Here is a 12,936-nt window from a genome sequence, read left to right as displayed (position 1 = left end):
TATCCAGCTTAAGTTGTGCTACATCCCTTTGTTCAAACTCTTCTCATATGTCTGCTATCTTAATTCGCTCTATAAACGGGGGGATGTAGCTCAGTGGTAGAGCGCATGCTTTGCATGTATGAGGCCCCGGGTTCAATCCCCGGCATCTCCAACAGGTTTTATGATGACAACAAACTTGTAGACATCACCTCAGCAGAGACGAAAAATCAAAAGGCTTCACACTGAAAAAATATGCACGTGCAATTTGTATATAAGGGCTTGTGAATTAGTGGGACGGAACATTAAGAACACTCCCTAATAGAAAAGCGTAATAAGACAGGACAGAGAAACTTGTGGAATACTTCTCGCTAAGTTAAACAAAGACAATAGTGTTTTCTATTTGTAGGTGATGGTGATGTGACATATCCGTGACATGGTTGCTTTTCTTTTATTACCTGTCAGATCTCTATCGAGACACAGTCAGAACTGAAGAGTAATACTGCCCTTACAAACTGTCTGTGAAGCTCTTTGTGAGGCGATGATATGAATGTTGTACTGTAGTGTAGTATTGGTGGAACAACACGTGTGACACGTATGCATTTGACAACCCAACAACAGGTTCTTATCATGGTGGTTGTCGTGGCCGAGTGGTTAAGGCGATGGACTAGAAATCCATTGGGGTCTCCCCGCGCAGGTTCGAATCCTGCCGACAACGATGCCTTAATCTTGTTCATGCGCTACCTGATGGAATTCTGAGAAGCCAGAAGCCAGCAGCCAGGAGAACCGTAGGGGGCACCTCTTGGATGAGTAGTGAAATGCCTTCAAGAATGAAACAGTGAATCTGGTTGCTTTCAAATGAGTCATTCTAGATGTTGGACTGGACCTGGACTGCTTACTCTTCTGCACAGTCCTATACTTCATAGAATAACTACATACAATATCCACTCTGTTATCATTTAGTTTCTTGCAGCGTAGCTTCTGTAGTCAATAATAATATTACTCTTAGTTACAGGTATGTCAAGCTACATTCTTCTCTTCTCTGCTTGGTGTACCTCCCTCTTCCTCTCCTCTGTTCCTCCTCCTCTCCCTGTTGAATTCTTACACTGATATAAAGTGCTGATTTTGCAGTAAAATCCTCATCTTGCACAGCAATGGTGGTATAGTGGTGAGCATAGCTGCCTTCCAAGCAGTTGGCTGGGGTTTGATTCCCGGCCATCGCAGTTCTTTTTGTTGTTTGCAGGAGGACATCGCTTGTTCTTTAATTCTGTTGACTAATCTTTGATTCTTAAGGAAAATAAGAGACAGACTCCCTGGTTTCCTAAGTTTGTAAGAGCAGACTCTCGGCCTCCAGAACTGGACTTTGCAACCCTCCAAGTGGGGGTTTGATCGGTGATGCTCAACAGACTCAGAAAAACCTCCTAGAGACCATTTCGATAAGTTGATTTACAACACGAACTAAAAGCATGAAATGACCTTAAAGGCCACTTGGACTGGGAGAAAACAACTCCCACCTTATAGATGGATGACAGACTCTTATCACCAAAGCCATAAACTAATCCACATTCCTGAGGACTTCGTGAAGCCCCTTTCAAATCTGAGACAAACCTGAAATTCATGTAAATTAAAGGTCTAATCATCATGTAACTTATATCATGTTAGTTGTCATGTAAATACAAGAAGAACGGTATAACTTTCATAGATGTATGACTATCTACTAAAGAGAAATAAGAATTAGATTGTATTATCCTTTTATACTAACAGGTAACAATACTGCTCCTATTGACAAGAGTTGAATTCCCTTATGTGAAGAGTTAATGAATGTTTAATAACCATGTATTTGTATTTTAAGTGTTTAACTTGTGATCTATTAACCTCATAAACAATCATATTTTAGTAGTTAAAGTAAACAAGTAGTTTGGTTGAAAGAATGAAGTTTCTAAAATAATAGGAATGTAAAGATAATATTTGAAGGATTTGAGTTTAAAGTTTCTTTTATTGTTAAACAATAATTACGTTGAATGCTTTTATATTAGAAAGTAAGTTATGTCAACTTGTTGTTTCTGAAAGTAATCTAATCGCACAAGTGTTGCCTGACTTTATTTCCTTTCACTATAGTATTAAACTTTATTTCAGTAGATGGTTTAAGTTGTGTAAATAGTTTAAGAAAGTTGAACTAATGAAGGTTGTATGCTGAAACATTGTGAAGTGTTAATATGAAGGTTAATGTTTGTTATTAGAAGAACTGACTTATCATGAATCATGTAAATTGTTTAACTGTTTTTGAATGGTTTCACAAATACACAAGCTGACAGAACCGTTATTAATCAGAAATATCATGAATGCTTGGACATAATGAAAAGAATGTGTTTACAGCTTTAATGTGAAATAATAGGCAACAGTGACTTGAAGTGTGAGTTTCTGCATGTAAAAACTCAGAATTATATTTCATGAAATTCCTTTACTTCAGGAGACGCAGGCTGCAAAGCACCAGCCACACCTAACGCCTCTAGAACAAAGAAAGTGAATATTCATCAATAATTCGACGTGAAACCCTTTAGAACACACTTCTTTGAGCTGGCCTCCAAGAACTCAAGAAAACTCTTAAGACGTCTTTTATTTCTTTATCAACCAAATATATCCGTGTTTAATCTTTTATTGCAACAAGTTAATTTGTTTTGTTTTATTAGTAACATTAAGTCTCGTATTTCCACGTATAGTAATTTAGTTTGAAGTAAACATGTACAGTATTTTATTTTGAAGTAGACGCCGCTGAAGACTTGAGCGTAGTCAGACTAAACTTTATTCAACACTTAACTCAAGTTACTACAAGCCAACCAAAAGCCTGAATCTGCAACTTAAACCCTTGAAGACGAAGAAGAAGAAGAAGAAGAAAAAGAAGAACACTTGAAACTGCTCTCTGAGAGCAAGACCGCAACCCAGAAGTGAAGCCGGCCTGAAGACTCTGCCAGAGCAGCCTGAAACGGCTTGATTCTTTACCAGCATTCAATGCCTCTGCATCCACTGAGATGCGCCACAGTCCACAGCTGATACGGGCTCTTTCACTGCAACACCACTGGTGATGCTGCATCAAACAACGCTGAACCTGCCAAGATGACGCCTCTACCAAGACGACACACCTCAACAGTAAGGCATGACATGGCTTTGTGATCAAGGGTTGATGTCAAACAACGTTAAAGTCACGCACTTCGAGCCACTCTTGCTGAATAATTTTCTTTATAAATTTTTATCATTCTTAGGCCTTATTTATTTATTTTACTTTCTTTTTATTTATTATGTTCTGTATATTATTTGTATATATTATATTATCTATGCTTTATCATGTATCCTCAAGACGTTAAGCAATTAATAAATGTCTTCATTTATCCTAAAAGTGTTTGGTTGTTTCTTTGAGCTGCAGTAAACAGAGGTCACTGTTTGGGACAAGAACTTACAATTGTGAGACTGATTCATTGATTAAACTGAACAAGGGTTAGTGCTCCCTCCCGGCACTAACAAATCCTAACCAAAAAGGAGGTGGTGCCCTAATGACGAGGTAATTCATTAATAAAGTATTAATACTCCTACATGTTCATAAAGCAAGCTGCAACCTCTGTGGCTGAAAAACAAAGCCAACACGAAAGTGCCAAAACCTGCAGTTACTAGAATGGCCACTTGAAGCTGGCTCCAAAAGCGAGCCGATTTGCATAGACTCCCATGTTAAAATGCCCAACTTTACAGCATAATCAAACAGGTTTATGTCCATCATTTTTTCTATTCCATGTTTTAAAGGCTACAAAGTACTCAGTGTTGTGGCAACAAGAGCATGATCCCTCATCATATTACCATTTCCTCCTGTGTTCTGACACAGGAGGAAATGTTATTTGTACAAATATCTCAACGTATCTTTTAGCTGGACACAAACAATAGTGCATTGATTCTATTGAACTTATGAGAAACCCTTTCAAACCTGTTGCATCTGTAAAAATTTTTATCCCAAACATGAGGATTGAGAACACCCTAAGTGATCCTATGTTCACCTGTTTACCAGAGACTCCTATTGCACCTCCGGATGTGCCCGTTTGGTCAAACAAGGACTGCAGCAATTTTCTCTCCTTCTTTGTTGGTAAGATTAGAGATGTCAGCGCTAGCACTATCCCCCCATTTATTCCCCTCTTCACTTTATGCTTTTCAGCTGTCAATGGACTGTTTCTCTCTTATTTCCATACAAGACCTCACTGTTCTGGTGGGTAGTATGATCCTCCCCCTCTCCTGTTGACATTCAACCCACTTCTGTGCTTAAAAATGAACTCGAGCGTAGCAATCATAATTTTTATAACAATATTTCCTATCACTGTTAGGCTGACAATGTGTTGCACAACTGTCTGACTGCCATTAAGGACTGGACGTCAAACAATGTCTTACAGCTTAATGACAAGACAGAGGTTCTTATCATTGCCTCTGACAGTATAGCTCCCAAGGTTGCTAAGAGTATTGGGTCCCTTTCCTTCCTCAGCTGTTCGGTCTAATTTAAGAAATCTCTGTGTTATATTTGACCAGGCTATGCATTTCGATCAGCATATTAAATCACTGACTCATGCATTTTTTCTATCTAAGAAATATTACAAAACTCAAGTCTTATCACAACCGGAGCTCGAAATGTTTATTCAAACATTCATATCATTCCGGCTAGATTACTGTAATTCCATTTTCACTTGTCTGAACCGTCTATAAATGGTTCCAAATGGTGCAAGGCAATTGTGGCTACAACACTATGGAACTCTCTTCCTTTACACATACAGTCTGCAGTCTCCATAGATGCTTTTAAAAAGCAACTGAAGACCCATCTATATAAATTGGCTTTTGTGTCACCTTGAGTTGCGTGTGATGTGAAGTGATGGTTTGTTTGTTTGTTTCCTCTTGAGGTACCCTGTTGCCTGTGTTTTGTTTTTATGTTAACTTTAACTTGTGGCATATGTTTTTATTGTTTGTATGTTTAACTTTTATTCCTGTGAAGCACTTTGTGAATTTTATTCTATTATCATATTCTGTGAAAGGTGCTATACTAAATAAACATTATTATTATTATCATTATTATTATTATTGTTGTTGTTTCAGTACAGTATTGTTGATCAACTTTTTACTTACTTGTACAAGAAGCAGGATGCCTTGGAACCCTGTTGTTTGTAGTAGAGTGCGATGCCATCATCCCCTCCATGCTTAACACGCATCCTGTCCACATCCAGCCTCCAGCCCTGGGTGTTATACTGGTACACCTCAGAACAGCTCACTTCAAGCTGCAGACGTGGTGACAGGACTCGCTCCACTCTCTCCTCCACCGTGTGTTCACACCAGTGTCTGAAGCACGATGCACAGATTTAAATTCCCCCCTATCACTTCAAGTTCAAGTTTACTGTTGTGGACAAAGGTACTTGCATAAAGTCTAAACAAAACAAAAACTTAAATCTTACTAAAAATCCACTTTAGTGGATGGCAATGTGTTAAGTCTCTTTTTTCTGGTCAAACCTGATGGAAGCTAATAAATCTAATTCAGTTTTTTAATAATTGGTATTACGATAGATTCATAGCAAGGAATAAAGCACTACAATTAAGCACTATGACTCATTTGTAGCCCCGTTGCTTGCATGCACAGCAGCAAGTAATGCATTTCTACAGTCACAGGAAAATCTCTCATAAAATTGGTCTTGTTGAATAAAATAAATAAGTATAAATAAGCTTAGAGAAACATTATTTTCATAATTGATTTTGCACGGCTTTAACCAGGGTTGTTGCTGTTTCAGTGGTTTACACTGTAAAATGTGCTTAATCCCAAACAAAAATCCTACTTTGACTGATATGAATTACACTTACCCTATTCCCATCACTGTCTGCAGTCCAAGCAGAGTCAGTAGCAGTGCCTCCATGGTTCTGTCTTGAATGTTTGTGCTTATAATTACTGTAAAATAGTTCATATGGAAGTTTCAGTTTAATCTAATCTAATCATACTTAATCTTTAGACATCCTATGATTGCAGTTATATATTCACAATATCCCAACACAATAATATTTAATTTTTAAATAATCAGCCTTTAAAGGCTCAACTTTATTGGAGAAAATTCTTGCAGCAAGACTTCTTTAACTTAACATGTCAGGCAGGTTTACAGCGTTATGATAAGCCAGAGAATATTGATTACGTTATCAATATAATGTTGTGTAACTGTATCTTAATTCCTAAATTTCCCTTTGTGGGATCAGTAAAGTTTCATCTTATCTACTAAAAACATTTATCAATTTAATAATCACAAATTCCCTGAAATTACACACATTTTAATTATTCCATCTTGCTACTACAACTAAGAAAAGGTGCACTTACCTTCAAAGTGCTTTTGGAAAATCTTTTTATTTTTGCCACAAAAAGTCCTTGGTTACCCAATATTTCATAAGTTAATATGTTTTTGTGGCTACTTTTCTTTGTTGTTCTGTCCAACAGTATGTGATACAGTCCTCTATGAAGTGATACTTGGCCTAATGGGTGAGTGGAGCCCCTGATGCAGGGTTTTAAATGCGGGGGTTGTCTCTTGGGATGTACAGTAGCATCTGAACCTGCTGCCATTGGGCATGAGTTCCAAGGTCACAGCTGGGAGTGCAGGAATTGGCCACCGGACCTGTGACGGACACATCCTCTGACCTCGCCCAGTCAAACAGTACAGAACGCTGGAGGTGATGGCGGGGGTGGTGGAGCCTCAGCCACAGAATAAAGAGATGTTTGTCAGAGCCTAATCCTGTAAAGAGAGGCGTTTCGGGAAGGATGATGGGGGCATTTATTCAATGAAGCGTGTCAACAGACATGGGGACTGAAGGCTTTCAGACTCACCAATACCCCAAGTCTGACCTCTGACACCGGAGCAAGGAGGCTCAAACACAGCTGTCACCACAGTACACCTTAGCTTAAGCGAGGAGGAGAGGAAGGAAAAGATACCATTGTCTTTAATGGTATAAGTAAAACACTGTGTCATAATTGACTACTTGACTTTTCCTCCATGTACCCCTAGCTAGCTCTCTCTCAGCCTTGGACTCATTGTGCACCTTAATGGTAATAGCAATGAGCTGAGTCACTGTTAGTTTAGCCCTGCATCATTATCATTTATGGGAAGAAGGGTGAGAGCAGAGGGGCTGGAGCCAGAAAAGGAGATTCAGGGTGGTAAGTTAGAAGAAAAGCTTGATATATAATATATAATCATAATATTAACCCTCAAACAGAAAGAAAGACAACTGTAAAATGCTAGCAGCTCTGTGAGACTGAACAGCTGTGCTTTGTGCTAAATGCTAACATCAGCATGCTAGCATGCTCACAATGACAATGCTAAATTGCTGATGATTATCAGGTATAATGATTTCCATGTTCTGCATCTTAGTATGTTGACATTTGCTAATAATGACAAAAAGAAAAAATAGGCCAACAGCTGAGGCTGATGGGACTGTCATTAGTTTTGCAAGTATTTGGTCAAAAAAAAACAAAGTATTGGAAAAGTTAAATGTATGACCACCAAAGTCATGATTGGTAAACCATCTACTAGTTTTTGAGACATTTCATTCAAAACCACAAATATGAACTTGCTCTACAGACAATCATGGTTCTGGGAACCATGACTGATATCATGATAGTAAGAATACTTCCTTACTGATGGGAAATTATCAACATTATAAGTGCGGTTTAAGTTTAGAGTCTCACAACTGATACTGAGAGACATTAGCAACAAGCAGGGCTGTAGCTACCACTGAGGACATTGAAGTCATGTCCTCAGAGGAATTTATATTCAACGACCTAAATTTTGGAACAAAAAACTAGATTTTTGTTTCCTTTAAACAATATATGTATTGCTTATTGCCTTAGGCACATATATAGGTTCAAAAGTATTTATATGAAACTCACTTTGTGCATCTGTGTGGTATTTTGGTGACCGTCGTAGAGGGCACGGTTAAGCCTGCGAGGGTGCACAATCATGCATTGCACCCTCAGTTCAATATTTTTCACCTTCAGTTGAAATTTGACAATTCTGGGACAGTAGAGCAACTTATCATTAAGCGTCTGAGCAAATTTCCATATAGGCATTACCTGTATAAACTGACCACATATTGGCAATCTAAATGGTTACTTTCTCTTCTGAAAAATTAATAAAGTGACATATTCACAGTCCTACAGCGAATGTAAATGACCGCTAGCTCATTCAGTCATTCATGGTCAGTCACTCACGTAGGTGTATTGTTTTGACGTGCGCCCAGGAATCTGCATAGCTAAACATAGATTCAACTCTGAAGTTTGACTCACCCCACAAAACATCTGTGTACCATGAAAGTTAACATCATAAAATGTAGAAATAAGGGATATCAGTTCCGGTTAATTTTGCTTACGACAGACCGACACCACCTTTCATTTGTGAGAGCTGTCTGGCAGTCAGTGGTCGGGGCTAACGTTAGTTTGACTTTTAGCTCATCCTTCTCCTCAAGGTGTTTTTTAATGCGTTTAGTAACGGTAGCTCTTGATTGCATAACATACTCAGGCTTGAGGAAACGTTATGATTATAAATAACACTACAAATATAAGGTGACCAAAATCATAATATCTGTGCCAGAAAAGTTGCATGTGCTAATTGAGCTACACCATATTGATCATTGTCAATATGTGTTCTCTTACATGTCTTCTAAAGTGCAGTGTAACTGTCTAATTAATAATTTCACTGTTAAAAATTGTGTAATTGTGTACAACCTATTGTATTTGTCTTAAGGACAGGTTTAATGTGCAGCGTCCTGTCAGAGCTGGTTGTTGAGGCTGCAGCCTGACCAGAAGAGGGATGTATGAAGGTCTGAGGTGAAGGATGACCAGAAGAGTCTGGACAGACGCTGGAGGGACAGAAGTCAGTACGACTGAATGTGATATAATGAGCATAAACTGTCTGTTTATGAACCAACAGCAGTAAAACTTTAACTCCCCACCATGTTTCACTGATGTACTTAAGAACTGAAGATGAGACCAGTTAAAGGAGACACAGCAGCTTTTACCAGGCTAAATAAAAAAACACAGACAAGCAAAATAAACATTTCTTAACTAAAAACAACTTACACTATGAAATATATGCGTGTGCATGTTTAGCATCAGGTCCATTGATCCAGATCTCCTGATGTCAGAGTAATAGATGCATCTGTTTGCTGTGATCACAGAGAACCTTTCAGTTCAGATCAGGTCGACTCACTGGTGACTGTGACAGTGAGGTTACTGGCACTCAGAAAAACAGAGCAGCTGTTGAAAAAGCATTACACTGAACATAAACTATGTACACACCCAGTGTGCTGTCTTCACCCTGGAGCTTTTAGACCTGGAGGATTAGAGGCCTGAGTGAAGGCAACTCGTGAGGGCCAGAGGTGATGATGGGATGATGCTCCAGCTGCAGCTACTTCTCTTGCTGTCATGATAACATAATCATAGATTTACACTGGACAAAAATATAAATGCAACACTGTTGTTTTTGCTCCCATTTTTCATAAGTTAAATAGACTTTTTCTGTACCCACAAAAGACTTATTTCTCTCAAACTTTGTTCACAAACCTATTTAAATCCATGTTAGTGAGCACTCCTCCCTTGCTAAGATAATCCATCTACCTGACAGGTGTGGCATATCAAGATGCTGATTAAACAGCATGATTATTCTGTTTCATATTTTTTATTGATGTGTATACAAAAATAACAAAGGCATTTACATATATCTGGGCACATTGGTGTCAGCATTAGACGTGTTTGTATACACCATTAGATTTAAGTTTACACATTTTCAAGAACAAATAACAGTTACAATATATATATATATAGAACCAAATAGACAATACAGTGAAAAGGGTATTTAGACATAGTCTATATAATTAAACTGTTAAACTGGTCACATAAACACAAGAATAAATAAAAATAAATAAACAACAGTAATGGAAGAGAAGAAGAAAGGAGAAAAAAAGGGGGGGGGGGGTTACATTGTTGCAAAGGAATCCATAAACGGTTGCCAATTATTGTGGAATTTGTTCAAGTTTCCCCCTCTTGAATACCTAATTTTCTCTACTTTTAAAAAGGACATAACCTCCTTAATCCACTGAGTGTTGGAAGGAGCTGTTGTGGATTTCCAGTTAAGAAGGAGGTGGCGTTTAGCAATCACAGATGTAAAAGCTATTACTCCCAATTCTTTAGCAGAGTATTGTGTATATTCTTTCAGAAGACCATAAATGCAAATATTTGGTGAAGTGTCAATAGTTCTTGAGAAAACCTTAGACATGGTGCTGGAGTACATTTGCCAAATCCGATTTAGCTAAGGCCGCAAATAGATAACCCCATTCAACTCGATCGAATGCCTTTTCGGTGTCAATCAATATCACTACTTCAGGTGTAACTGTTGTTTCTTTTGAGTAGATTACATTTAACAAAGTTCGAACATTATAATGGAGCTGACGCCCCTTTATAAAGCCAGTCTGTTCCTTGGAAATGATTGTTGGAAGGACCTTATCAAGTCAGCGAGCCAAGGCCTTCACCAGAATCTCTGTACCTGCGTTCATTAAAGAGATTGGCCTATAGGAGATACAGAGATCCGGATCTTTGTCCCTCTTTAAGAGAACACTAATAGAGGCTTGTCTCAATGTAGGAGGGAGAAAACCAAGAGACAGAGATTCAACATAAACAGAATGCAGTAATGGAATAAGTTTGGCCTGAAAAGCTTTAAAAAATTGACAGACGGGGTGGCTGCAAGCTGTTGGTCCACTGATTCTAAATCAGAGGATAGCTTTTGAATAGTTGACATCCTTAATTTTGTTATGTGTGCAGAGTATGAAATTATCTGACCCCGCAGATATGCTTTTAAGGACTCCCACAATAGCGCCTTAGAGATAGGTTCCGAATCAGAGTGGTTAAGAGCATTTGTAATAAATTTATGAAGATAAAAATGACATATTGAATCGCCAATGGGTGGGATAGCAAGGTCCGGGGGAAATCTGAACATCTATGGACACAGGCCAATGATCTGAGACCATAATTGGATGATTCAAGACATTTGTCACTTTTGGCATAAGTTTAGCATCTACAAAGAAATAATCTATACGAGAGAAGGTCCGGTGCACATGCGAGTAAAAGTATTTCCTACCGCTCGGATTACGAAATCTCCAGGGGTCAACATAGCCATTATTGGACATGAAATTGCAAATGGCCTTAGCCATTAATGATTAGGTTGAACCGGGTTTAGAGCGGTCTAATTGAGGATCAATAGCACAGTTCATGTCTCCTCCCAAAATCAAAAAACATTCACTCAGAGATGGTAGATTTTCAAACAACTTGTTCATAAAACTAGGATTATCAAAATTTGGTGCGTATACATTAACTAATAGGATAGGCACTCGAAATAGAGTACCTGAGACAACCAGACATCTGCCGTCTTTGTCAGATATGGTATTAGTCAGAGTAAATGGGACAGATTTACCGATCAAAATGGCAACCCCCCTGGCCTTTGAGTTGAAGCTAGAATGGAATACCTCAGCAACCCAGGGACATTTCAGTCTTACTTGATCTTTGTTCCTCATGTGGGTTTCCTGCAAAAACACAATGTCAGGCTTCAAACATTTTAAATGAGAAAACACTCTACACCGCTTAACAGCACCTCCTAACCCCTTAATATTCCAACTGATAAATCTTACATTTGGGCTTGTAACATTAATAATGTAATAATTACAATAATTAATAATGGTAAAAATGTGTGGAAAGGCAGGGCTGAATTATCAGACAACACAAAGCTCAGAACCATCAAAGAAACTTGTGTAGCATGTTGACTGCCTGTCATAACAGCGGGAGTCATGGTGCCATCTATATCAAAAAATGATCTAAGCATATCTTAAAATAATGATATAATATGCAGAACTATTTGCAGACAGTGCTGTTAAAAGTCATTTCAGCACCACTGCTTCAAAGAGTAACATAGCTGCAGTAGCACCCACACTTAAACCCGTGTTTCAATAACTTTACAGTAACAAACCCAGGTCTACATGAGAGTTTTAACGAAAGCTACGGCTTCACCAGGTGATGTAAATTCCCTTGTGACATCCCCTCTAGTGATCCAGAGGCGCGCTGGATGTAGCGGCCCAAATCGTATGCCCGGGACGTCCCTGAGCTGGCGTCGGATATCATTGAAAGCTGCATTGTCCGTGCAGTGAAATCCGGGAAGATAAAGATCATTAAATTATTCACCTGGATTCGCTGTTGGGCTCTGGCACGTCGCAGGATATCAACACAGTCTGCATAGTAATGTAAACGTGCTATTATGGGACACAGACGTTCGCCGGGTCCTGGCCTAGGCTGCAGGGATCGATGCGCATGGTCCACAACTGGCTCTTTTCCTAAGCCGAGAGCGTCTTTAAGCAGGGTGGAAACTGTGGTCGCATGGATCGTGCCCATGATGAGTAACAAGTTGGGCCAAAAGTTTGTCCACTTTGCTTTTGAGTGAAACCACATTGTCAGTGTATGTTGACAGTGAGCCCTCCATGTCATTCACAGTCACCTTCAGTACATCCACCTTCGACCTGATAGCCGCTATATTAGCATTTAGCTCCGTATTCACGTATTTGCAGCTTGGACTTTATCTGGGTCAGATTGTTTGTCATTGCCGTCTCTAATTCAGTCTTCAAAACGCCTACCAACGAGCCTCTGAAGAGTAGATCAAATCCACCTGAGTGTCACCTGAACACATGCTTCAGTGGAAGGGTACAACTCAAGGAAATCTGACCTTTTGTACAAAGGAGTTAAGTTGGTCACTGCCACAAATAAGCTTAAATTTGATTGCTGACCTAGAAATAGTGCTGAACTTAAATATTTATTCTTCAACTTCTTGTGTTTTCTGTTTTCTGAATCCTCAAACTTACTGATCATTTCCAGGTTTCTTG

General features: G+C 38.9%; 1 protein-coding gene and 2 non-coding genes across 4 annotated transcripts in view; 2 read left to right on the top strand and 1 right to left on the bottom strand.

Annotated features, from left to right (window-relative positions):
• The window catches only part of sspo (SCO-spondin), a 91,446-nt gene extending 84,270 nt beyond the window's left edge, over positions 1–7,176 (bottom strand). For both annotated transcript variants that reach the window (XM_067577444.1, XM_067577446.1), the window contains exons 1-3: positions 6,350–7,176; positions 5,848–5,932; positions 5,125–5,334 (exon numbers count right to left, since the gene is read on the bottom strand). In XM_067577444.1, coding sequence (XP_067433545.1) covers positions 5,125–5,334; positions 5,848–5,900 — 263 coding nt within the window. In that variant the 5' untranslated portion in view covers positions 5,901–5,932; positions 6,350–7,176. The remainder of the gene's footprint in view (positions 1–5,124; positions 5,335–5,847; positions 5,933–6,349) is intronic.
• Positions 80–151, top strand: trnaa-ugc (transfer RNA alanine (anticodon UGC)). Its single transcript has one exon. It is a non-coding gene; the product is annotated as a tRNA-Ala (tRNA).
• On the top strand, positions 613–694 carry trnas-aga (transfer RNA serine (anticodon AGA)). Its single transcript has one exon. It is a non-coding gene; the product is annotated as a tRNA-Ser (tRNA).
• Positions 7,177–12,936: the final 5,760 nt, after the last annotated feature.

This window comes from Thunnus thynnus, chromosome 21, assembly GCF_963924715.1.
Source record: "Thunnus thynnus chromosome 21, fThuThy2.1, whole genome shotgun sequence".
NCBI lineage: Eukaryota > Metazoa > Chordata > Actinopteri > Scombriformes > Scombridae > Thunnus > Thunnus thynnus.
The sequence above is the reverse complement of the archived record's forward strand: the minus strand, read 5'-3'. Positions and strand labels throughout refer to the sequence as shown.